Below are 27,331 nucleotides of genomic sequence, written 5' to 3' on the forward strand. Positions count from 1 at the left end.
AAGATTTTTGAAGGCCGAATAGTGAACAAAGCAAGAATGATAAATCAGAGAAGGTTCGGACCAGTGCTGTAAATCAATGTGTTTTGATTAAGTCACTCAAACAGAAGCCTAAAAGGGTCATTCACTTTGTTTCTACAAAGCTGTTCAGTTTGCTGGGGAAGATAAATCAAGCACTCCCTCAAATAATTCAAATAATCAGCATCAAACTTTTTCATGAGAAATCACTGATTTTACAGCTTTGCAGTTTTAGTTGATGAGTGACATTGTCTCTCATAAATGTGAGGTGTTGACGGTGCATTTTAACTCGGGCACAAGTTTGAACAAAAAAGACTTAAAACAGACTGAAATTTCACTTTAAACAGATTAAACAACAATAACAGGAAAATAATGAGATTAGGAAGCATAATTATTGTGTTTCTCTTTACGGAAGTGCTCGAGGAGGGTACCAGAGGTAGTTACACTTCTTCAACAGGTCAGTGGTTGAATTCTGAAAGGTCAAGATATCATCGGGCACCAGAGCCAAACCCTACTGTTGTTGCATAGCTGGATGACAAAAGATCAAAACGATCCAACTTCCTCTACAACTGCGCTGATGTTATATGTTGTACTGAATATACTGGAGGTGAAATTATGAGCCACTGCCGAGCACAAACTCACAGGAAGTGTTTGTGGAGGCTGGAGGAGATTTTTGTGTCAGTGCCAGTTTGTTAGCATGTTCACAGTTATCATGAGTTTGCTACAGAAAGTCACATGTTACCATCAAGCTGTAAAATCAGGTTAGACCCATCCTGACCTTTAAGAATCCAATCGCAAACTCCATCTGGGTCGTATCTTATAACCTGTGCTGTTTCCCTAAGATCATTTTTTATTCAAGGCCATGGAGTGACATCAGTGTCGAAAATATTCGTTGATATTTGTGCGTTTAAAAATCACCAAACTTAGTAGCAAAACTATGAGTCACCCAAGGTTGAAGGGGATGAAGTCAAGGATATTATCTACCAGTAATATTATTGCAAACATGACAGCAGTTAGACCTAATTGTGGCCATAAAAATATGGTCACAATTAGGTCTAGGTGTATTCTTGTTCCAGTTAAGAAATCTCATACATCCAGTCAGTCTAATTAAAGTATAGTTTGGCATAGATTTGGGAAATACACTTATCCACTAAATATGAAGCTGCAGCCAGCAGCAGGTTAGCTTAAGTTAGCATAACGATTTGAAGTAGGGGAAACAGCGAGCCTGGCTCTGCAGCACCTCTAAAACTCCATAACTAACATGCTACATTTTGTTTGTTTAATCTGTAGAAAAAACAAATTTTCATGTTGTCAATTGATCGCTGATTTTTGACTGACTGAATAATTTTTATGCCAGAAATTAAAGTTATTATCAAATGATTAGGCTGACGCAGTGGCAGTCAAATGTTTGTAGTTTCATTGTTCACAGAAAACCATTATAATGTATTCTCATGGTACCAGGGGGAGAAAATCAAATACTGTCATACATGAATTTAAAGTGGTGACTGATGCTGTTGTTGGGGCATGTGATACTACTGACATTTTGGGTTACACAAACAAATGTAAGTATTATCTTAAGATGTTATTTAGAGCAGCCCAGGTTATCACACACTATGCTACCTATAGTTGCCACTGCAGTTTATACATCAAAGTGAAAATGGAAGAAGTCCAACTTAAGGCACTAAAACTGCTGCACACATATACAGAAATTCACAGATATCAGTTTTAAGCCAAAACCACTGTTTTGTCTCATGCATCAACTTTATACACAACTTTTTTCAAATTAAGAAATAAAGGAAACACTGGCTCATCTGTGATTTTACTGATCATAAACTGTAGAAAAAAAACAGGGATAGCATATGTGATTTTATTTTAGGTATATTTTCCCTTTACCTCAACCTCCTCACGTCCTCTATCGCTGAACTTGAAATATCTATGTGATATGCTTTTATAGTGGAAGTGTGACTACATTTAATTGATGGCTTTTCCCTTTCCTGCCCAGTTTGAGCAAACTAATCATAAATTCTTAATGGTTTTCAATTGCGATATTTGCAAACATTACTGGGTCAGTTATGGTATGTCTTATTATACATGGTGGTTTTGTCAGAACTTGTTCATTAGTACAAATGCCTCTTTAAACATCATCATTTAACATTTGGGTCATTACCCAATAAAATATAATCCTATATATATAGTACTTTATACAGTATTGCTGTTTTGATTCCATGTCTTATTGCAACCATTTGATGGTGGTGAAAAACTCAAATAATGCATGAATTCAATATCAACAAATTACTGTGGGAAAATTTCTAAATATTGTGATATTACACTTTATCAGTCTTCTATTTTTCAGCATTACATGGCTTTGGCCCTTTCATAATAAAACAATAACTGTGGATGATTTGACATGACACTCCCTGCACTATTACACATGAAACAAGGAAAGACAAATACACCAGTTAAGTGAAGAAAATTATAAAATACAAAGAACCTGACTGACATAGAAACATGTAAAATCAAACACATGTATATAAAATAAAAGAAAAACTTTGAAGGCAAAGCTCAACAATCACCTGCATTTTTCAGGGGATGAAGCTTTTGCCATGTAAAACAGTCATGTCACAGACATCAGCAAGGCCTCATATTTTTTAAACAACATATTTTTCTCAACAATATGTTTGCGGGTATTCTTAAAACTATGTTTTATCTTTTGTTCTCGTTCCATTTATAGTTATTTCCTTTCTGTGAAAGTCGGGGTTTTTGAATGAGCGCGTTTCCATTTCAAATGAACCTGGTATGTAGATCATTTACATGTGGAATAGTTCCACGCCATACTTTTCTGTGGATAGAAGGCACTAGCCTTTACTAATAGCATAGCATCAGTCACGCTCAAATGAATGGAGATCTTTTGCAGTCATGTTGTCCTGCTAGTAGATGTCAATAGGTGCACAATTAGGGACCAATTTAACCAGCACAGGATTTAGCTTTACTCTGTGGTGATCCAAATGCTTAAGTATTCTGACTCCTGCCATGGTGGAAATAAATTTAGTGAAGCCTGTCAGCACTGTTTCTTTCCCTTATCAAGGTGGAAGTGCAAAATAAGTCAGAATAAATACTGCATAAATACACTTAGGAAATATTGGTATCAGAAATCCAGGTCTTGGTTAGGACTCCTGGCTGCATTGTGAGCTTTACATATATTTTAGCCACAGAGAGGCTGCTGACAGCAGTGGAATCCAAATATGTTTAAGTCAACATAGTTGAGATTATAACAGGCCAATAAAAATACTACAGAGATTTGGGTCACCGGTGATCTAAAAATAGGTGGTCAGGGAGGGAGAGGGAGAGGGAGGGTATCCTGTGCAGCTTCCTTGATCTCAATTCTTCAGTTTCTCTTGATTGTGTACGTTTTTTGTTTTTTGTTCTTTGTTTTTTTTTGAGTGAGTCTTTAAACTTTTGGGCTTTTCTCAGAGTTAGCAGGTATTTATTGCTGATGTTTGGGGTCAAAGTTAAGTTACCAAAAAAACAAAAAAAAAAAGCTTTTGGAAAGTGAGCAGCTCAGCATCTCTCTCTGTGAAATGTAAACAATGTCACTGCATGCATAAATAATGATAAAAATAAATAATGGAAAAAAAACAAATCTAACAATAAAAAAATGGATGAATAAAACACAAGAACAAGAGCCTTAAAGCACACCAACATAAAGGTTCAGTCCACTGTTGTTCAGCTGGATGAGACAGAGACAGAAATGGAAGGAGGAAAGGAAGGGAGGAAGACAATAAAAAAAAACGGATTATTGTTACGGTAAAGGTGGCAAAATAGTAAACACACAGGTTTATCTGTAAATGTCTACACTTAACACTGGGAAGCCCATTTACAGGGATTTCAATCCGTGGATGAGTTATTATAAATTATTTTCTCAGATGAAAGTTTCAATCATTATAATCAATCATATCTACTCAGTATTATTATCATTATTTGCTCAGCTGAAGTGAGTCTATGTACACAAAGGCAAAGTCATAGTTTGGTCTCTTGCAGAATTTATATGTACATTTAAAGACATACAGGACAGGGACACTGATTGGTTGAATTAATGGCAGTTGCCACTTGCAGAAGGTTTGTTTCTGCACTGGGGAATTTGCTTCATCTTTGCTTTAAAGCTATGTTCAAACAGGCAGCTCAGTAATTATTTTTTTCAGAATGCAAGAATGCACTCAGGTCACTCAGACCTTTTTATTTTTGTTTTTTTGTCCTTTTTGTTTTGTTTTTTGTTGTTGTTTTTTTTCTTGGTGTGTTATTCCACATACGACATGTATGCAAGGGGAAGAGCAGAGAACTACAAAAATGGAGGAAGCCCAGAAAGGCAGCAGTGGAGCATGAACAGATGAAGACATTTCTGCACAACAGCTTATTGCTGTACACACAGACATGTCAGAGAAAAACATATACTAAGATCGTGTGCATTAGCATTGTTACAATGACATCAAATGGAAGGTGATGATTCTGTTTAAACCCAAAGGTAGATACTTCCCATCCTGTATGACCGCAGCTTTAGTCTGCAGGTCTTGCATGGGTGGTTTTCTGTGTTTTGAAGAGAACATTATGCAGGGAAGATATCTATTTATTCAGATGTGTATTATCTTTGTTTGCGGTTGATGCGTGGATGAAATCCAGCGTTGCTTTCTGAAAGGGACGGCGTTACAACAGGGAATATGTGACAACATTTAATATCAATTGTTTGTGCATCAAAAGGAAGAACAACAGGTGAGCTGCTGCTTTGGGGCAAGGTGTGTGCAGGGCAGGAGGTTACTGCATTTTCCAGGTGGGTGAATGCTTCTGGAGAGTGTGTCACCGGTGCCTGCTCTGGGACATGAAGAGCAGCACCTTGCGGATACCGCTGAGGCGATCTTTCAGAGAGGTGAGGGCCAGGAACGGCAGCTGAGCTCGGCCCTCTAACGGAAGAACGGCCAGTAACCACCAACACCATGACGGACCATTAGGACAGGCCTGAGAGGGGACAGAGAGAGGAAGACACTGTGTGGGACAGTTCTGAAGACAAAATGAAGCGGAAATAACTTCAAAGGTCTTTAAAGTCTTCTCATAAAAGCAAAATGTGACTTTGTAGATTCTGTGCGTGCGTGTTACCTGAAGTTCAGAGTCTTTCTCAGGCATGGGTCCAAAGTGTCCTTCAATGCGTTCCTTCTGTTCGGCCTTCAGGGAGTTGACCCACACCAGGGCCTGGTCATACACTGCATCATGCAGCGACTGCAGCTCACGCTCTGCTACACCCTCCACCTACACACACACACATATACACACCTTTGAGTTACAACAGCTTATGGTAATTCTCTTTACCCGCTCCATCCTTCCTGTCTGGCTAACTCTACTACGTCTCCCACGTCTTAATCTCCTTAGCTATATCTGCCCAGTCCTCCCTGCTGTCCCCTCTTTCCCTCCCTCCGCCCACACCCTCCTCCTGCCTCCTACCTTAACATCCTCCAGGTACTCGATATCAGCTGTGTTGTATCCATCCCTCTCGCTGTGCTGAATGACTTTAAATCTCCGTCTGCCGATGGTGTCCACCACTGAACGGCCGTCTGAGAAGAACTTCACGTCGCGGATCTCCAACAGGCAGCCGTAGTCTGCAAACCTGGAGACAGGAGGAGCAATATTACACTTCCTGGATATATTTACTCTGATGCTCACATATTAAACACATAACTGAGCACACACACACACACACAGTCACTATCCTAGCACTGACCCCTTGAGGTTGTCTGCCAGACACATGCCAAAGCAGTTAGTTCCCGTCTCCATGCATCGGCGAATCATCAGTCTGTAGCAGGGTTCGAAGATATGGAGAGGACACGGCACAGTGGGGAAGGCCATGGTGCACACGAATATAGGCACATTCTTGTTAAGACTAAAGAAAGGAAGAGAGAATAAAGAAGAATGTGTTTAATGTGGTGAACAGCAGAGTCATAGTACAAGGGAATAATACACTTTAACATGAATGAGAAGTCCTTATAACGCTCAGAAAAATGGGAATTTTAAAACCTACAGTTTGATAACGACTGGGTAAAGTCCCACAATGGCTGCTGTGAGTGTGGTTCAGTTTTGCCTCAGTCTAAGAGCAGTTATTTATCAGAGACCCAAGTTTGGTTCAGCATCCAGGAACGTGAAACCTGATGCCTGACGTGACGTCAGCTCAGAGGTCAGTGTGTCAGAAATGTGTGTTATCTACTGTATAGGTCAGTAGGTCAAACAGCAGGGGATATTCACATAGACAGTGTTATGCCACACACAAGCCACAGTCTATGAGAAGATTAGATCTGATGGTGGAAAACAGACAAAACAGAGCAAAAAGAATAAGTAAGACCTGATAATGAGACAGCAGAGAAGAGCAATAGGGGACATAGACTCACTTGGAGAGCTCAGCCATCTCCTCCTGGTGGATTTTCTGTCTTTCCATGAGCTCAGAGGGAAGATACTTAGATATCAGGTTCTCCATTAACACTGTCTTACAGTACTGCCTCTGGACCAGGTACTGGAGAGGAGAGAGATTGTTAGTAATATGTTTACAGTAACAGAAGCCTAGTAATACGGAGTTTAGCTCACACAGTTTTCAGTGACAGCCATGTTAAGGCCTGTTCTGTATTTGTTGACTAGTATAATCTTATTATGTGTGTGATTCTGGATTCTAGGGTTGCACCAATCCGATACGCGGTATGGGCCCCAATACTGACTTCATTCAGCGATCAGGTATCGGCTCGACATAACCGATACGAGTTCAGCACAGTTTCTGCATCAGTGTCATTATGAAATTCATTGTAGCTTCATAGCAACTAGGGAAAACGAGAGATCTGGTAACGGCTGATACTCTGAGCCATGGTATCAGAATCAATATGGAGAGAGAATAGCTTGGATCAATCCTACTGGACTGAGCTTAGGTCACACTAAACAATGTTTGTTATATAACCCTGCAGGTGAGTATTACCTCAGACAGCTCTTCTTTACAGAGCGGACACTTTGGGTTGTGGTCCAGACATCTCTCCAGACACTGAAGACAGAAGGTGTGACCGCACGGTGTCGTCACTGGCTCATAGAACAGCCTGGGCAGCGGACACACAAACTGTTAAAGCGACATAACACACAACCCTACTGCAAATAAACACAACTGGCTTCATACTGTGAACTGTGTCATTATCTTCAAGTTTTTATGACCAGGACAAATACAATCTAACTGAAAGCTCTGGGAAAAGCTTGTAATCAGACCTTTAGTTTATTTTGTGTCAAAGTCCAGGTTGTCTGTTGGTGTGGTCTGGACCCACATGACAAACTATTTTTTATTCCCTTCTTACAGCATGTATTTCTGTTTACTTATGTCCTAAAAGCTATTGTGCATCACATGATTTCATTAAAAGCTATATAACTGTCAGTTGTGATGTAGCACATGTTACACAACTGCTCATTGTTTTATTGCGTGGTGTATGACTGCTAATAAAGCAAATCGCACCTCATACAGAGAGAACACTCCAGATCTGTAGGGTCCAGGACGTCACTGACCACAGGGCTCAGTGAATCGGTCACGGCTGCTGGCTCTGTATAGAGACATGATCAGACAATGAATAAGACACAAATGCTGCTGATGGAGACAGGGCATGTGCACGTTTGTGCACAAACTCCAAAAGCTCACCGAGTCTGGGTCTCTTGTGATCGTCACTCCTCTCCTGTCCTCCCTCCTCCACCGCCTCCTCTGTGCTCCTTCGTTTCCGTTTGAAGAGGAAACAGTGGTCCGCCCTCCCGACCTCAGACTTTCCCTGACCTTTGACCTCGCTGCCGTCCTCCCTCTCAGGTGCAGGAGGAGTGGAGGCAAGATGGGATTCTGATGACAACAAGCTTGGACTAAGAATCTGAGAAAAAAAGAGAAAAGGATGGAGGGAGAGGAAAATGAAACCTCACATCTACTCAGTATCTGGCTTTATTTTGACGGAGCTGACTACCAGAGGTGAGGGCACCTCTTACCTGGAAGGGAGCACTGATGCTGTTTTTGATGTGGGCTCTGGAAGACAGCATGTTGGAGTAGTCTGAGATGTGTTCAGGGACCTTATCTGTGACTGGGGCCAGGAGATGACTGAGGAGCTGAGAGGAGACAACCAACAGCCACATATTTATTCTCTGTCTTTACAATGGTGCATGCTTTTATGATGATCCAACAAATCCCAGAGCAGCGTGACATATTTTTTTTAGACAAAAGTGGGCAAAACAAAAAGAAATGACAAATTACTTTCACAGTAGATTGGATTATTTATAAAATTATATGTCAGCCAATCTCACTGGCTTTTCCCTTTTGTATATATTTAACCACTTTTACACTAATAATACTGAGTATTAGTCCTTTTATAAAAAACAAAGAATGTCATAATGTCTGACCAGTGTACAGGCTACCACTATAGGTCTATAGAGGGAAGAAATATATTAAAAATACATGTTAATCTATGGCTACCCAGAACTATACCTATGTTGGATTTACCTTGTGAGCCTCAGTCTTAGCCAGTCTACAGTCAGGCTCTATGGACAGACAGACCAGGTACTCTCTCAAAGCTTCCTCCGTCCTGCCCAGTGACACCAGGGCCTGGGCCTTACGAACATGACCCTGTAGGCAGAGGGAAGATTTATCAATTTGCTTACATAAGCTGCTTATCACATATCTGTTTACTATGCTGAACAAATGACGCCACAGTGTGTTCTGCCATACCTTGGACCAGAGAGGCTTGAGTCTGCAGGCCACCTCAGCGTCTCTCAGAGCCTTTTCATAGTGTTTCAGACTGGAGTGGATCTGGGAGCGATTACTGAACAGTATGTGGTCCATGGGTGCTGAGGAGGAGAGGAGGATGGGTTAGTTAGTTAGACAGCTAGTTAAACAGATGGTTGGTTTAATTTGGTTTTTCATGATCCATTAATCTATCAAATGTGTTTTGGATCAATCCACTAACCATTAGTTAGATTATACACCATCAGAAAAGGTGACAAATAGCCCTCACAGTTTCCCAGTTTTCCCAAGGTGATGTGATGTTTTAATATTCCACTGAAAGCTATAATAGGTGACAGTGAACTGAGTAAATGTCTAATAAATGAGGCTAATCCATGAACGGAGAGATCCTTCAAAGGCTGGTTTATTGTGGTCAGAGAAAACCAGTCCAAAGAACCTTATAAAGCGATAAGATGGGTACTGAATGATTAAGATTTCATGCCCAACCAGATGGATACTAGCAAACAGCAACAAAAGGTTGTTTTCATTACTGATTAATCTGTAAATCTTTTCTTTTGATTAATCATTAGTTTACAAAATACCAGAAAATAGAGAAAAAAAAACAACTCGAACTGGCCAAACAACAGTCTAACACTCAAATATATTGAATTTACAGTACTCTGTCAGATTCATAACCCATATATTAAAGCAACTGTTTCACAACCTACTGCAGACCAAAAAAAAAAACCAAAAAAAAAAACCAAAGGCTACTGTTTATTTACTTTACTGGTGATATAAGGTTTAAAGTTATACGACAGAGATAGCATTTAAAATGGACCAGTTCCCACATTACAAAATGTGTTATGAAAAAAAAATGCTGCCTTATAAAACCATGCAGCACAATCAAGGTCACCCACATTCCAGGTTTCATAACTATAAAAACTTATGCAAATGTTGCAGTTAGCCCTATGGGAACATGGGAAATGTTTTACTGGCTGTTATATAGACACAGGTAGTAAACCATCCAATGAAGCAGAACCAGAAATGGAAATATGGACTATTTTACACGACATTGTAAAAGACAGTAGGTAACCTACAGGTTGTAATGTTAATGCACAGACTCCCTCTGGCAGAATGCTTTTCAAAGTAGGACAGAAGAACCATTGTTTAGCACAGTGCTTATTTTCAACAAAGCACCTTCATTACACATGCACATGCACACACATAAACACAGACCTGTGCTAATTATAACTCTGAGGACATTGTACTGACTTGCATTAATTCCCTGGAGGCTTACCCCAACCTCAACTATAACCACAACATGACTAAACACAACCTTTAGCTCAATCTCAACCTAGATCCAACTCTAAAATTAACCCTAAGATAAGAGGTCAACCCTGTGGGGACCAGATTTTTGCCTCCACTTGAAAGCTGAATCCCCACATCTGAGGGTGAGAACAGATTTTTTTAAATACATTGCAATACATACATAGCACACACACATACACACACAGCCCAATTCTATCACTATCCAGCCTACTGGGCCTTGTTTAAGGGCACAAAATACATTTTTATAAAATATATTGATAATTAGGATAAGGTTCACAACAGATTCGGAAAGTACAAGTGCTGCCTCCTACAAGCTCATTTGCACAGATTATAAGAATTTTGTGTCTTTGTATGTAATAACCAAACATAAGTCAGAGCCACAGTTAATGTGACGTCCACTGTCTCCACTAAAGACCAAAGATCAACATCGGCTACAAACCAGTTCAGCAAGTCCATGAGGTTTGAAGTCGGTCCATCCATGTCATTCTTTGTTAATCATTAGACAGGAACACCTTTATCAAAACACCTTTACTAAACATGTGTTATGAAAAACGTGAGTGTATGTGCCAGTAAGTTTGGATAACATCCTGGAACACACTGGACCTGGAAACAACCCAGTACCATCCTTATCTACCACTGTGTAAGTTACGGCAGCACAACACCAGTCAATTGCAGTCAATCCGATCGGTCCTCTACTGGACGAAGCCCTCGTGCAGAGACAGTGTGCTTTTTAATTCCCTACACAATTCGAACAGTTGCCTCTATTGTCTGTAAACTGATCGCCAAGGGAAACTATGGTACCCTTCTCAGACGGCTCAACTGTCATTGAAACAAGTAAGTGTAAACTTACACAACCGGCCTGTAAAGCGACTGAGCTGCACCAGCACAGTGAAGTCAAATGAGGTCAGGTCGAATACCCCAGTCATAAAAGACTTCGGCCTGTGTTAGAGGAGACTCCAGTCCATTTCACCAGTCCACTAACACACACTCACTGTTCAAACAGAGTATAGTTCAATCACTGCACCCACCACTAGAATCACTCCAATAAATAAATCATAGAAAGAAGAATAGAAATGTATGTTGGTCACGTGATTTTTGTTTAGGGACAAAACATAATCCAGACTATGAATCCTAATTAGGAATTGTCTGAAAATATAGTTTACATTAGTGCTTCCCTAATGATGATCCCTGTCTGGACCTCACAGCTCGCCTCTGTCTATGTAAAATCTGCTCAGCGGTGACCTGAAATAATACCCTTGACCCACATTTTCCTGAATCATGGTTTGACGTTACACAATGAGGGAGCCGAGGGGGGCGGGTTACGTGCTTACGCAATGTTTGGTCCAGTAGCCCAGCCTACATAACCCTGTTATCCAACACATGGCGACATGGCCCTCAGAGGCCAGCAGAGACGCAGCAAGCTGTTGCACAGTGCCACTGTCACATCACATGTAACACACTTATGAAACCAAAACATTTTTTAATAACTGTCCGTTATTATTTCTATATTGTTTCATGACGTGTCACCTTACATGAATATATTATATTATAAAACCTACACTGAGGAGTGACAACACAAAACATTAAAGTAGCAGAAATATGGACAGCAGCCCTGTAACACACTTTTTTTGTAGAACTAAAAACAAGTTTAGTGTAAAATAACTGAAGTTTGTCATGAAATAACAGTAAGCAGTTCAGTGTCCTACCTATCAATATGGCTTGGTTGTATTTCTCCAGCGCTGCTTCCATCTTCTTCTCGGCGTACAGTCCGTTGCCCTCCCGCCTCAGCCGGCCGGCCTGATGCAGGGTCGGGAACCACTTTGCCAGCAGGCTGCTGAGGACCACGTTGACCCTGTAACTCTGGACATCTGCCACTCTGGAGCTGTCCCTGCACTCCTTACACATAACCGGCCGCTCCTTCTCCTTCCTCTCCTTCTCCAAACACTTTTTACAGAAGCAGTGTCCGCACGGCAGAGTCACGGGCTCGAACAGAAAGCTGAGACATATCCGGCAGGAGAAGTCCGCGTGCTCGCAACCTGTGGCATCAACACCGGGGCACGCGGCTGCCACCGCCGCCCCTGCCTCCTGCCCGGTCCTCGGGCTGCCGCTCTGACTGTCACCCCCGTCCTGCCTCCTGATACTGCCCGACAGGTACTCTATGAGGTTGACCAGCTGAACGGGTCTCATCCTCCCTATCTCCGAGGCTTGCCGGTACACATCGAAAGCTTCGGTGAATTTGCCCCCGAAGGCGAGAGCGTCAGCCCGCTTCACCATCAGCTCCTGTCGCCTCCCCTGATCTCCGAGACCCGCTAGCTGGCACTCGTAGATATCCGCGGCCAGGTCGAAGTTTTTCGACTGGAAAGCCTCCGCTGCAAGCTGCAGCATACTCTCACTCTCTGTCTCCATACAGCGGGCTGTCTGAAGTCTGTCCCCTCATCTATGAGGTGCATATCTGGTCAACACCCCCGCTGCCATTCATATTTGTGTCCTCTGCCGAGAAGTACTGACTGCACTGCACGTTCATGCTCCGGTCCAGGAAGTACTGATATTATTCTCAATGGAGCAGCGGAGGAAAAAAAAAAGTGTTATGTAAAAGTTGTGTCATGTGATCCCGGCCAGCTGTTCTCATTGGGCGAGTATAGAAAAACTGTTACAAAACAATCTGCCATGTAACAGTTTCAGTGTCGGGGCCAGGGGGCCAGGAGCCTGTCTGACCTGCATCCAGGACTCCTGTAAACAGTGACGGGTCAGGGTGGGAGTCCAGGTCGTGGGGAGGTGGGGGGGGGGGGGGGGGGGCATCAGAGGTCATCAACTCCTAGAGCTGGAGGGGGCCCACCGAATAATGAATTTTACTGCTGTTACCTTTCTAGAGGTTATTCCAAGTTGTTACTTGGAATAATAATAAGGACTATTTTAGCACAGATTTCCCCTCTCCTTACTCTGGACTGTGACCCCATCATTTACAAAGGGGACAGATCAGTCCAAAAAAAAAGGGAGGTCTCAATAATTAGACTAATGTAAGCTTTCATTGCTTACCTGTCTAAAATATTCCTGTTATCAAATACAGAGGGAATACTTTTGATGTCTTTAATGCATTTATTTATTTATTTATGAAACGCTATGCTATGTTCTGGCACATAAGCAGCAGTACTGTCATCTTTGAGGACAGGTTACATGAGTTGCCCCGTGCTGTAACCTTGGAGAGATGTAGGAAGTGAATGAGTTTGATCACGGCCACTTTGGCAAGTACTTGAATGAAACACCACGTACTCAAACCCAGTTGGAACATGCAGTGCTGCCAGTTCTGAGAGGTTAACTAACATCTTACCACTCACTCACTCATTCACTCCACCCTGTTATCTCCCCACCAATCTGCTGCTTCCACCCACTCAGAGAGTCCATTGCAGGACAGGTAAACATTTTCAGCTTTTACACAAATTTTACACCTGAAGACAAAGAATTAAATCTTGAGTTCCAACACAGAGAAGGATGTCACCTCTTCATCACTACCCCTCAGATCACTTTTTGGGTGTCAGACAAGGTGATGTAAGGCAGATGTCAACTTATCAAACAGTGACTCTACCAGAGAACACCGCTGGTTTGATAACTGTGACAGCAAACAGTTGCTCAGAGGAACTCTGAAGTTCAGCCAGTCATTGTTGCATAAAGTGTTTGCATGAAGGGAAGAAAAGGCCTCATGTGCACATAAGTCTCACCCACAACATTTGTATCTCTAATGATAATAAAGGATAATGCTGAATTCCCAGTAATGATTCACCATTAGTGAAGTAGAATTTTAAGTATAGAAAAATATTACAGTGATTTTTTTAACAGCATGCTGCATTGTGGGCATCTTGTGAATGTATACATGGACTCCCTATAAATTTAAAATTAAAAGTAGGTTAAAGTTAAGGTCAGAGTTTTATGACTGGCTCAGTAATTGTCCTCCAGATGGTTCTCATACTGGACCACATGGTATTATTAGCATTACCTGAAGCCCATCTGTAGTATTTCCTGCGGTCTCAAAATAAGCACTGTTTAAGCACGAAAGGCGTTTGCTGTGTGTGAGTAGGGATTATCGGCTAGTCAGTCGATCAGTGTCCATGTCAGTAGTAGCAGTGGCGGTAATATGGGTCGGCCGGTCTAGCCTGTGAACTCAATCCCACACACAGACACAAAGGCAGACTGACTTACATGCTGCTGCAGACAGGGACAGACTGACACACACGTATAAACAGACAGACTGACATGTATGCTAATGAGGACACTCACAGTGTCTTACGCAAAGCACATAAACACACTCTGACTACACACACACGGTCAGTCAGACACACACACACACACACACACACTCCTCTCCCTTCACACCTTGAAATTTTGTTGTGTGTGTTTCTAAATAGGCCAACAATGCAGTCTAGCCAGCTCTTCTAGCACAGACTGTCTGGACATTTAATACTGGGCTGGGACCAGCATTTATCCTCAAAGTCACCTCAGACTATTATAAAACATGGTCCTTCATGGCTGGAAAGAAAGATGGATATTCATGTGATGGGTTCCAATGCTGCTTGTGTTTTTCCAAAGCACCAAGAGGATATCTCATTTGACAAACATGTGACATGTGACAAGTCTTCATCTGAATGTCTGAGCTTGAGATACTGTATGGACCTACGACTCATATGACCATGAAAATGACATTTCTACCATTTCATGGGAGGAACATGTTCTGTTATGGTTGTTCTTATGTGGAAAATTAGATTCATGCTGGTGTCTGTTTACTCAAGCAAGACAGGATCTAATCTGCTGCTTATCAAAATAAAGAACAGATGTTTTGTGTGAAGTATCGAGTCTTTTATCTCCATTCAAATGGAACTAGATGGGGATTTACGAAGGAATGGAGGACGATATGTGAATGTATCCTGCATAAGACCATGAAAACATCCTCAAGCAACATCTGTATATAATTGTTCTTCACATATGATGTGTGAACATGGTATAGTGGTATGATATGAGTGTGCCATGTAAGGTAACTAGTTGTTATATTCCTCTATGATCATGTAGCACCTATTCCATAGATCTGATGCATGTGAGGCTGTGTCATCTTTCCCAAGTTCACTCTCTTAATTTAGAGTCTTAACATACTAACTGCAAATTAGCATTAAGTATTTCCAGTAAGTATAAAATTATGAACTGAAATAACGGAGAAATATAAACTTTGACCAGATGATGGTGCCAGAAAAAGTCATCCTGAGGGAAACATGGACGTCTGGACTAAATTTCATGACAAATCATAAAATATTAATCATAAAGACATTTCACTCAAAACCACAAATGTGAACCTCAACGTGGTGAAAGGTCACCATCACCAAAGTCAGTATAGGATTCATGCTCTGGGGATGAGAGAGAAACTTCATAATATGATTTGACAGTGACTTGTCTTATGTTAACCGTTTTTATGTTGATTTATTTTCGTTTATGTTTGTGATTGTGTTTTACTGGTGAAAAGTGTTAAACCTTTATAAAACCATTACCTCTCTGACACAGCGGTAAAATTGGAACAAATAATCTTTGCAGATACAATAAAGGACAGATTTTATTAGTGAAATGTGGTTCAAATAGTTATTTGGAAAACAGACAAAATAACAAAAAAAAATCATTTTACTTTTTATACAATAGTGCTAAACCATTTTGTCCTGTCACTGGATTGAACAGGTATAAAAACATGAGTAGAAATAAATCACCTCGTTTTGTGTTCCAGGAGCATGAGAACAAGACGTTTGGTCTCAAACAGCAGAGCAGATCACATGACACCAGTTAAAGTGGCCACTTAGTGAGAGAGTGTCTGAGCCTTCGCTTGGCTGCACTTGTATTTTGGCACAATGGAGCTTTGCAGCTGTCTCACATATACAGACCACTAAACTGAATAATGGTAATATATACCGTTTATAACAAAGCACGAAAATAAGTGACACAGTCTGATTACAGTCTCAGACACAGGAAACTGTCCCATGATGCAGCCTGCTGACTATACTGCATAGCATAGCATAACATCATGACAGACAAATCAACATTATTATCATTTACAATACATTTTAAATTCCTAAATTGAATGTTGTTCCGTGTGCAGTACATTTTACAAGATTCAATTTAAATCTCACAAACTAAAAGCTAAGTAGAAAAGATGGCGTGTCAGTCTTGGATTTTGAGAATGTTCCTCTTTTCCAGATCATTCATCTCCTTGAGAATCAAAGCCACGTTGTAGCGGAGCTCCTGGAACTTAGACACTGGCACCTGAACAGGAAAACAACGAAAACAATTCACTGACTACGTAACACAGACGACTGCACAGCCAAGGTGGAGCTAAAATACTGACCTAGCATAAAATAACGACGGGATGATGGCCATTCATGAGATGTTTGTTTGTGGTTCTTGAAGGTCTGAAAGGCCTTGAATTTCACTGTGAATGATTCATGGCAGAGTTGACCTCTGACCTCTCTACAGGGTGAGGGTGGGTTTGTACCAATGAAAATATATTCTAATCTAACTAGCAAGCATGGGCTTTTACCTATAGCTACTATAAGTGAGTCATTGTGTGTTTGTAGCTGTATTGGTGAAGACACATCTGCTGAACAAAGAGTAATAATCTCTTCTGTCTGTTTGTTTTTGTTGTGACATACAGCTGAAGATATCTGTTAGTCAGACTCCGGAAGAGATCCTGAAACACACATCTCAGGTAGAGATAAGGTCCATCAATAGAATCTGCACATCGGATGTTGTTGCTACTAATCTTCTAATTCTACTGTAATCTGATTACATAACCGCTGCACTAGGTGCAACGGCAGCAGAAGCAGAAGTCCTCCCTCCTGTTTTAGTAGCCTACTTTGAAAGCAGCAACGGCTGAATTCTCTAATCCAGCTTCTATTTAGCAATTATGAGGCAGGTATACTGTAGCAGGAGTATGGCGCCCCCTGTTGAATCAATGTCTCACTAATGTTGTTGAAGGTTTGGTTAGTTTTGCTGTTGAGTTTCTCACTTTGTCTTTATATTGAGAGCTTTTTTTACTCATTCATCACTGATTCCAATTATTTCTTATGAGTGTACAGTTGTAATACAAGTTATTAATGTAGTAAACATAATGTTATAGTGGCTGTTTTTGGGTTGTGTCACAAGGTTTTGCCTTTTGCTTATTTAGAATAGAATAGAATAGAATAGAATAGAATAGAATATACTTTATTAATCCCTTTGGGAGGTCCCTTGGGGAAATTTGGGTACCAGCAGCAGTACAACACCAAAAAACACAGTTGTGAATTGATGCTGAAAAAAGGTGAATGTAATTCAGGCTACATTTACAGGGCAGTTCTATAGTATGTATTCTATTCTGCATTATAATGTATATTTTCTTATACAATATGTGTAACTAGGAGAAACATGCTGATCGTGCATAAACAACGACAGCATTGTCAAAATGTACTAGAAACACTCGGTCAAGAGCAAGTTCTAGGTTAGGCTGCAGTTAATAAAGATTACTTAATTATTCCACTGATCCTATTATCTAACAAGCGAAACAGACCTTCATTAGCCGACCAACTTCTTTGGGGATAAACTTGGAATACACACTACAGTGCAGGACTAACACTAGCCATGTGGATAAAATGAGCATCCATGGGTTTCTGAAAGCCAACCTTCAGGACAGTTCCGATCCAAACAGGAGCCTGTGTAAGACTCATTTAAACCTAAGTCAACAGCCAAAGCTTGCAAAACCTGAATGTGCAGTAGCTGATATAAGGCCTGAAAGTTTAAGAGGAATTTGACCCAAGTGCTTGACAAATGTCTAATACACATGTTTTTACATATCTGTAAAATAAATCAGAAGTAAAATAAATCAGTGAAGTGTGACAGCCATCAGTTTCATTTCCATAGCTTTTAAATAAAGAATTTAGGCACATTTATCTATATGCCATCAGTGCTGGTGTGAAACAGCGGGGATTAGACTTGCTAGGTTTAATATTTATGAGCTGGTTACATAAAGTGACAACAAAAACAGACTGAATAGATATGTACAGAAACAGATCAATTATTTATCTACCTCAAAGCGGTGAAAATTCCCATCTGTTAGTTTAATCTGCATCAGCACAGAGGGCTGCAGGGCCCTGGCTAAAGAGCTGGAGAGAGAGAGAGAGAGAGAGAGAGAGAGAGAGAGAGAGAGAGGACACAGAAACACATGGACTTCATTATACTTAAAAAAAAAAAAAAACCAAAATAAAAAAAAATGAATATTTTGCTTGCACTTAACCTTCTCTTAGAAAGTACAACATTAAAATTGGAAAATTAATAAAATAGTCAGTCAGATTTTCTGGTAACATTTTGGTTATACCTTTGATGTTAAATGCTTATTCCTGAAGTGTTTCTGTGCTGTGTGGCCCAAAGATCAACTGTCGATCAAAATGTTTATAGAGTCTGATCTTCTATAGAATACACTGTTCTCTGTCAGCCACAGGTGATTAATATGCCCTGTGCTGCAAACAAAATCAATGAACTTGTGACTGTGTTATGTTAGTCAGTAACAGTTATTCAGACATTCTAACAGTTTTCCCTTGAACATTTTGCAGATATGGGAATGGCAGTAGTTCCATGCATCAGTATATTACTCAAGATAAAATGTTCTGTCTCTGCCTCAGTATATTACCTTGTAGAAATGGCAACATCCACTCTCCATTTAAAGTCTTCTATTGTGGGCAGGTGAGGATCATTCTGGGAGGTCGCTGCCTCTAGAGCTGCACGGCTAAAAATACAAAGAGAGAATCATGGGAATCGGGAATCTCTACCAATGGTAGCTGAATGTCATAGTCGCAGCACTGTATAGAACATTATGGACAACTGTCAGATGTCAATGTCATGTGACAGATGTTATTTATATTAGTGCTGTCCTGGTGATGATAACCAATCACAAACAAGTTCAGCTTACAATGAAAATGGAAAAGGTCTGTCTTCGTGACTGTATTTATTCGTAGTTAAGGGAACTCTCTGTCTTCATGAGGAGACACAAAAACAAAGAGAGGCTGTAAATTAATCATACCGATTTCCAAAAACCACGCTGGAGAAATCTGTGATAAAGTCTTCAGGTATCCTAACGGACAGAAACACAGACAACAAATTCAGAATTTGAGGCTGAAATTGTGTTATGTATGAGCAGGAGTGATAATAAATCAAAAAATTGAGGCATGCGATAAAAAGAAGATAAGCCTTACCTTAATTCTCTGAGATCTTCTTTGAATGCCTAAAAAAATATATATAAAAATAATAAAACACTTTAATTGTAAAATATGCAAGTCAAGGTTCATGAAGGGGACAAAATTAGCATTTTGTTCCCTAGATAAATACACAGATGTGGATCTAATCAGGCAAAGTGGAAACATCTGTGTAAGTGAACCATGGGCTTGTAAAGCCTTTAATAAACCTTTTTTACAGCAGACATTTTAGAGCTGTTTTTGCAGTTCCAAAAAAAAATAACATACTTTACTGCAAGAACAGAACATTTTGCAGTATGTGCACTGCTAGACATTAATCAACCTGCTGTCTGGGAATTTTTGAGGGCATTACATTGTGCATGAAACAAGGATGAAACTATAATAAAGCCATTATTTTGTATTTGGTGTCAGTATGTTCCAGCATGTGATTTATAGCGATTAATACCAGCGTACCTCCTGTTTGAGCGATGATGTGGGGATGCGGATGGCCTCAGACAACACTCTGTACATCCCAGCTATGATGTGACTGAGCCTCTCCTGTGGGATGGTACTGCTCTCTGCTATTGCCTTCATCACCTCCCTGCAGTCCTTCCCTTCCAGGGCACTGACCACAGCTGGAGAGACCATTATTCACAGGAACATTTAACTCACAGATTTAATGATTTTACCTGGTCGTACGCCTGGCATGTCACTAGTCTCCTGCACATATCTGCATATTTGAGCTGTCTGGTGCCACACTAACGTACGTAAATATTTATAAGGCTTAAAGAGACATTAGTAGCCGAATCATCAATATCAGCATTTACCTTTGAGGATTTTTCGGAACATCTCTTGGTCCACATCCTTCAGGTTTTTCGACAATGACTCAATTTCTGGTGGTATCCTGCCTCCCAAAAAGCTGGAGTCCTTTGCATGACTCGAAGCCATGGCTAAACGCGCCCTAATGTACACTACACACCTTTAACAGATGGAAAAAATGATCAATCTAAGTTCAGTCGTCCCAGTAGTTTTATATGCTAGCTTTCTGTTTATGTGACAGCTTCCGCCTCCAGGTCACATGACGCTCGCCTCGCTCCCGGGAGTCTCGCGGTGACAGCTTAGATCATCGATAGCAAAGAAAGGATTTGCAAATGGAGGTGGCAGAAATGGTTACACTTTGAACGACAAAAGGTTGGTGTTTTAATGCCTATAGCTTTCTGATAAGAACTTCGCCGGGTTTATAAACCGTTCAGCTTTGCTACTGTGGTGAAACGATTAGTAAGATGTCGTTTTGTGGCTTGGTAAACGCTACGTGGACATTTGAAGCTTTAGCAGCCAGCTAACGATGTTAGCTTTGTTGTGTTATGGCAGATTGGCTGTTCGCCTTCATAAACACGGCAGCGATTAATGTAAAGTCTTCCCAAACTTACATGGTCGCTAGCTAGTTTTTTATTTATTTATTCTGAGCTCCCATTTTTGCTTCGCCTTTTCCTGAAGACTGTATGTTCACAGTGTAACGTGTCATTCTGTTATTAAGAAAAACAATCAAACTATGGGACTTTGATGCTTTACCTGGATGACATCGGTAGTATCAACAATTAACATTAACGCTAACAGGTTATTTAACATCCTCGGTGACTAAAAGAAAACATTACAGCTAAGTAGCCTAACTAATGTTATCAGCACAGACCCAAAGACGCGATTAGCCTTAAAAGCAGAATTAACCATTTGCTAAAATCTGGATGAAAGTTTCAAGATGAGGTAGAAACAGTGAAAAACTTGCCCGAGCTAGGGGAATCCACCGAACTCCATTCCTCAGTGTTCAAATTGAACTACCTTGTCATCATCGTTTTTTTTTTTTACTTTATGTGTTAAATTAATGTGGCACACCGCTAGAGTTTGATAGCAAAACGTTAAAATCACGTTTGGATGTCTGAATGTGGAGCTTGCCCAAAATGAGCAGCAACTGAGTTTAGAAGGAATCATTCGCTTCCCCCTCACAAAACACAAGGTACATTACATCAGTGTGCACATTATTCCCCATTTTCCTCTTGTTAAATCTCTGCATGTCTGTCCAAAGTAAACAGGTGTAAGTACGTGAAAACTTTATCCCGTAATTACAAGAAATGCAAGCACTGTCTGTAGTTTCCCTGAATCTTTTCAATGCTGCCTTACAGGGACAGTTTTACTTAAAATCTAAAATGATACTTTATTATTAACACAGTGTTGTTGTCTTTGCTGTAATTATGGAGGCTGTAGCTGTGTTGAAAGGTGTCCTGATATTTGGGTCTAATCTTTGCCTTTGTTTCTGTGGCAGGTATCTGTAACCATGTCTGAGTCTCTGTACGAGAAGTTTTTGGCCCCAGAGGAGCCGTTCCCTCTCCTCTCCCAAAGAGCCAACCTCAGTGATGTGGGAACCCTGGACGTCAGTGACTTTGGCTGTCAGCTCTCTTCTTGTCACAGAACAGATCCTCTACATCGCTTCCACAGTAACAGGCTAGTAGAGTGTGTGTATTTGTGTGTTCAGACATATGCATCTCCTTGCATTGAGGAAAACTGACTTGTAGATGATACTTTCAGAGGAGATTCGTAAGAAACTGCTATAATTGTTTTGGGATTTAATATAAGATGTTTTATGGTATCAGTATCTTAACTGCCATCAACAGCAGTTGGTGCCGTTCACCTCAGCAAATGATCGGAACAATTTCCAGAAATGACTCATAATGTGAAATCCTCTCATTGTTCTCCACAGATGGAACCTTACTTCCTGTGGGACCAGTGTTGCCAGCTCAGAGTGCAGTGAGGAGCTCTTCTCCTCTGTGTCTGTGGGGGATCAGGACGACTGTTACTCCCTTCTGGATGACCAAGAACTAACATCGCTGGACTTGTTTCCAGAGGGCAGTGTTTGCAGCGACGTCTCCTCCTCTATCAGCACCTACTGGGACTGGTCTGACAGCGAGTTTGAGTGGCAGGTTGGTTGTTAGCTGGTCTGTTGGTTCATGTACAAGTGAATTTTACTGCAGATTTGAATATGCAGTAGGTGCTGAAAGTTGTGCTGTAAGTCATTAAAACATAGTTGCATTATTTATTTAGATGTGGAAATTAAAATGATGCATCTGGGAGTCCTTTCTAAACAGTCTGTCTTCTTTTGTTGGTGTCTCCACATCTCTTTGCTGATCTCCCAGTTGCCAGGAAGTGACATCGCCAGCGGCAGTGATGTCCTCTCGGACATCATCCCAAGCGTGCCAAGTTCACCCTGTTTGTTTTCCAAGAGGAAGCCGAAGCCCCACCCTCATCGTAACCTGGATGAACTACCTTGGAGTGCCATGACCAACGATGAACAAGTAAACAAAGCCGACACACCGTTCTGTTCTGTTGCTGAGTGTTCAGAATTAACAACAATAAACCTGAAAACCTCAGTCAGGCTACTGGCTATTTTTTTTGCAGGATATTCATCTGTGACACAATGTGATAGTCAGGCGATTATGCCTGGACAAAAACAGCAAAACTCAAAGCTCCGTGTGTGTGTGTGTGTGTGTGTGTTACCACTTCCAGGTGGAGTACATCGAGTACCTGAGTCGAAAAGTCAGCACAGAGATGGGCCTGAGGGAGCAGCTGGACATCATCAAGATCATCGACCCGTGTGCTCAAATCTCTCCCACCGACAGCGAGTTCATCATCGAGCTCAACTGTCTCACTGATGAGAAACTCAAGCAGGTGGGTAGAGACACAAAAAACACTTTTACAACACAACTACACCAATAATGTGTTTGTGCATGTGAAATGGTTGATTTATGGTGAGTGTGTTGTCATCAGGTGCGTAACTACATCAGAGAGCACAGCCCCAGGCAGCGGGCCAGTAGCACCAGAGAAGGCTGGAAGAGGAGCAGTCACAGCAGTGCCAGCACCGGTGGTGTCAGTGGAGCTAGCAGCAGTAACGCCAGCATGGTCAGCTCCGCTAGCTCCTCCACTGGTTCCACAGCCTCCAACTCTGTAGCAGGTAAGATGCTACCTGGTCAGCTAGCATTATACTGGCACAGTATGCAACAGTGCTGCCACCAGTGGAGCCCGCGGCTCAGAGTAAGATGTTCCGTTTATTTTTTTCTAAGTCTCTCTGGTTGTAATGCTGTTAATATTTCCTTTTGTTCCAGGTGGTACAGCCTCAGCCTGTAGTGGAAGCAGTGTTGCCAACATCAGCAGAGCTCACAGCGATGGCAACCTCTCCAGTGCTGCAGAACGTATACGAGACTCGAAAGTAAGACACCTCTATACAAGATGGCTTCTGTTTTCCAGATGATGTTTATACTAAGCTGCACATATAGCATTCAGTTTTCTTCAGAACACACAGGGAAGGTGGGACTGGGTTTAATTTTAAACATGCCCCTCAATGCCCCACTCTTCTACAGGCGTGTTGTCTTCACAATGACTTCTACATTCTAGTTCATTTTGTTTTCTGGTTAGTTTTGTTCTTAATTTATTTAACTGTAAACTCTGCACTTCACAGACCGTGTGAGACTAGCTGATTATCTCCACACCTTGATCCTCACCCAGGTATCATCGCTAACCTCTCTCCCACCCCCCACACTGTCTTTTCAGAAACGTTCAAAGCAGCGTAAGCTCCAGCAGAAAGCCCTCCGAAAGCGGCAGCTGAAAGAGCAGCGACAGGCCCGCAAGGAGCGTCTGAGCGGACTGTTTCTGAACGAGGAGGTGCTGTCGCTACGGGTGACGGAGGAGGACGATCACGGTGACGACCTGGACATACTGATGTGACACCAGTGAATCAATCAGTGCTCCCTCTACGCCTGCTCTCTCACGACCCAGCCACTGCCATAGAGCTTAGAGACCGCGCTAATCCAGATCACCGCACGCACTAGCTTTGATCAGGCTAACATGCTACTAATGCATTTTGTAAGAGTAATGTAGACAGTATTAGCTCCTTGTAGCCTCCAGCATAGCTTGACATATATCGCTTATACTAGTGTTACATGCTAGTGCTAAAAATGGTGGCTGCTGCAGTCACTACTAAGCTAGCTACAGTAATGATGCTTATAGCCAGTGCTAATGCTGCAACAGCCTAGCAGCTCGCAGATACACATAAATATACACTACTAATGACAGTTATTTCAGCTTAATGTAGTTAACTAGAGGATTGCTTATAGATGCTGAAAAAGCTCATATCCACTACTACTAATACAGCCACTGCTGGCAGAAGGACAGATCAGGCAAGAGAAGCAGAGTTTGGCCACATTATGCAGCTGCTGCTCTAACCAGGTGACGGCAGTTCATTTGTTTTCATAACACTACAGGAGAAACTATGTGCAATTTGCTGTGTTTTAGCTAACGTGATGGTAGTTTTCACCCATATTCTGCAGAGCTGCATCTGCACTGGCCAAGCTCTGTTCATCTGTACCTCTAGTTTAATCTGCTGCAGGTTCAGTCACGGCAGCATAGACATGAATAAATACCTCAAGGAATACAAGTGGTGTGACATGAGTGTAAAATAGCGGCAGCATCAGTTTTAACATGACAGGAGATTCACTGTAAATTTGAAGTGCCCTAGCTGGGACACATCTGATGAGCAGTTTCTCTGAATGGTGAACGGTGAAGCCTCATTGAGAGCTGAAGACTAAATTTCAGGGGAAAATAATGGATGTTCCTGAAACACATTGTCCAAAACCAACAAGAACATCAGAGGTGAAGAGGTTCCTGAAATGGAAGTGAGCTGGTCTGTCTTTCTCTTTGCTGAGTGTTGTGGTTCCATTTCACTCTTAAGGCTTAGAGGGAGCACTGAAACATTGCATGTTTAAATTGTCACCCTTACTGAGTCCATGTGTGGTCCAGTAACTAACAGCTCGCATCATTATTTGCATATACCTGTTAAAAATAGCTTAGCTGTACTGTAAATAAGTGATAAATAACAGCATATTTACTGCTTGCTTTCAGGTTTTCCTTGTTGATAAAGGTTTGATTTAAAGGTTTTTGTTTTCCCCTGTGTGTGTGTATATATATGATGACAAAGTAATAAACTAATTGGTTGTCATAGCATAAAAACTGTAAATTGCCACAGGTTCTTTGCAAAAATGTGAGTCTTATTTTGATGCATTTAGTTGTGTTTTGCCACATGTACTTGAGTTTGGTCTTTGTCTTTGTCTCAGATGTCTTTTGAACTCTGACTCAGTCAAGTCTTTGTTGTTTCTGTTTTGTTTTTTTGTTTTTTTTCTACAAGCACTCCTGCTGTGTTTGGCTGTGCACAGCTTCCTGCTGTGATGGATTCCCCATCACTTATATGTACATGTTTGAATGATCTGACCTCCATCACAAGTTTCAAGCATCGGAGCGTTGGTAAAGTCTTAAAACAACTTTTTACAGATTGCAGTGTGCGTCCATGTACTGTATGACGGATTTGGTTTCGGTTCTCTACTTGAGCTGGTTTCAAATTGTGGACAAAGCACTAACACCTCAAAAACAGCTTGAGAGGGGAGTTTTCGAGGCGTTGTAGCTATCATGCCATTTTCAGATTTGCTGAAAGTAGTAAACTGAAATATGTTTTGTTTTTGTTTTTTGTATTTTTTGTCTACCTTGCAGGAAACCATGTAGGAAACACGTTTCCCACAGCTTCTTAGTTGTAACATGCTGAACCACTGCAGTTATTTGCCTAACAGCCTGTTGTCTAATACTTTATAGACTACACTGAGCTTTGGCTCTTGTCTCTGTCTAGTGTATAAAGTCATTAATTACAGAACTTATGTTCAAAACAGCTCAATGTATTATGTAGTAATGAATTAGTAAAACTCTATTTTGAAAACTAAGATAATTTTGAAAGAAAAAATTTCAAAACAAGCCACAGTGTGATGCAACAAAGTTATCTGCATATAAGGTACCATGTAATTGCTGAAAATGAGTGGTACTGAACTGATTAAACATGGTTTAAAAAAAAAAAAAAGTTTCATTGTAAACCAAATTCTTGTTGGAGAAAATTCTGTCATTGTTAGAATTATTTTACACAATTTCACACCACTTATTAAAATGATTTTTTTTTTTTTTTTTTTTTTTACCATCAGCTACAAAAACAGTGTTTTTACATGTATTAGTTCCCTATAAACCACTATGGAATAGTGTTTCCTGCAAGAAACACTAAGTGCTGCAGGAGAGTTCACTCCAAGGTTCAGACACATTGTAAACTTGAAAATAAACTTATATTGTTGCATTTTATTGTTTTTGTCTATGATGACATTTTCTTCAAGTCACACTGAAAAGATAGCACCAGAAGATTACATTACTTTATTTCAATTTTATTTTTTGGTTTAGACCAGAGGTCTTCAACAGGGGGTCGAGCCCGGACAGGACAACCTGGAGGCCAGACAGATGGGCGAAGACGCTGGCAAGGCTGACCATGAGGCCGACCAGACAGGCGGAGCAGCTTAGTTGACCAACCAGTAGGGCGACAGCAGCGAAGGTGAGCCACCACTGGAGGTGAAGCTGGAGGGCGATGGGGGTGAAGATGAGTCCCCTCCAGAGATGAGGAGGCAGCTGGCCTGGGGGCAGGTGCCGGCCGGGCCGCCGACTGGAGTCGAGGAGCGGGTGTCGGCCGGGCCGTCAACTGGAGACGTGGAGCAGGTGTCGGCAAAAACACAAAATCACTCTAGTGAGGCAACAGGACTGAACAAGGAGCAAAAAAAAAAATCAAACCTTAAACAAAGTAAGAGACAAGACGAACTGACAAGAACAAAGGAGACGCAGACAATATATACACTCAAGGTAATGGGAAACAGGTGAAACCAATTAGGGCGGGGCAGACAATCACAAAGGTGGGAAACAAGACAAAGACTGGAAGTAGAACAAGACAAGATACACAAGGGCTATGGTTTCAAAATAAAAGATCTACTAACAAAACTTAAACTAAATAAGACTCTGAAAATGTCCACAAGAGTTCTAAACATAACAAAAAGGGCTCAGAAAACAGCCCCCTTAGGGGCTAGTCATGAAACTGTGGGGTCTGTGGTGTCCTGCT

The 27,331-nt window shown here is 41.2% G+C and overlaps 3 protein-coding genes across 3 annotated transcripts; 1 reads left to right on the forward strand and 2 right to left on the reverse strand.

Moving 5' to 3' along the window:
* Positions 1–12,648, reverse strand: LOC121188211 (LON peptidase N-terminal domain and RING finger protein 3-like). The gene is made up of 12 exons (XM_041047834.1): positions 11,803–12,648; positions 8,774–8,892; positions 8,549–8,671; positions 8,041–8,157; positions 7,712–7,928; positions 7,532–7,616; positions 7,013–7,127; positions 6,441–6,562; positions 5,780–5,938; positions 5,503–5,665; positions 5,161–5,310; positions 1–5,022 (listed from the first exon to the last, which is right to left on the reverse strand). Exons 1-12 carry the CDS (start codon positions 12,500–12,502, stop codon positions 4,864–4,866), a joined length of 2,229 nt encoding a protein of 742 aa, XP_040903768.1. The 5' UTR covers positions 12,503–12,648; the 3' UTR covers positions 1–4,863.
* A 3,278-nt stretch (positions 12,649–15,926) lies between these two features.
* On the reverse strand, positions 15,927–20,396 carry commd5 (COMM domain containing 5). The gene is made up of 7 exons (XM_041048803.1): positions 20,148–20,396; positions 19,795–19,955; positions 19,342–19,370; positions 19,170–19,220; positions 18,780–18,875; positions 18,180–18,255; positions 15,927–16,384 (listed from the first exon to the last, which is right to left on the reverse strand). Exons 1-7 carry the CDS (start codon positions 20,266–20,268, stop codon positions 16,283–16,285), a joined length of 636 nt encoding a protein of 211 aa, XP_040904737.1. The 5' UTR covers positions 20,269–20,396; the 3' UTR covers positions 15,927–16,282.
* A 5-nt stretch (positions 20,397–20,401) lies between these two features.
* On the forward strand, positions 20,402–26,297 carry fam199x (family with sequence similarity 199, X-linked). The gene is made up of 8 exons (XM_041048799.1): positions 20,402–20,511; positions 21,638–21,816; positions 22,073–22,292; positions 22,506–22,664; positions 22,876–23,037; positions 23,137–23,320; positions 23,472–23,575; positions 23,917–26,297. The coding sequence occupies exons 2-8, from the start codon at positions 21,650–21,652 to the stop codon at positions 24,088–24,090; spliced, it is 1,170 nt and encodes a 389-aa protein (XP_040904733.1). The 5' UTR covers positions 20,402–20,511; positions 21,638–21,649; the 3' UTR covers positions 24,091–26,297.
* The last annotated feature ends 1,034 nt before the right edge of the window (positions 26,298–27,331 follow it).

The sequence above is a fragment of the Toxotes jaculatrix genome, chromosome 10, assembly GCF_017976425.1.
Source record: "Toxotes jaculatrix isolate fToxJac2 chromosome 10, fToxJac2.pri, whole genome shotgun sequence".
NCBI classification, from domain to species: Eukaryota; Metazoa; Chordata; class Actinopteri; family Toxotidae; genus Toxotes; species Toxotes jaculatrix.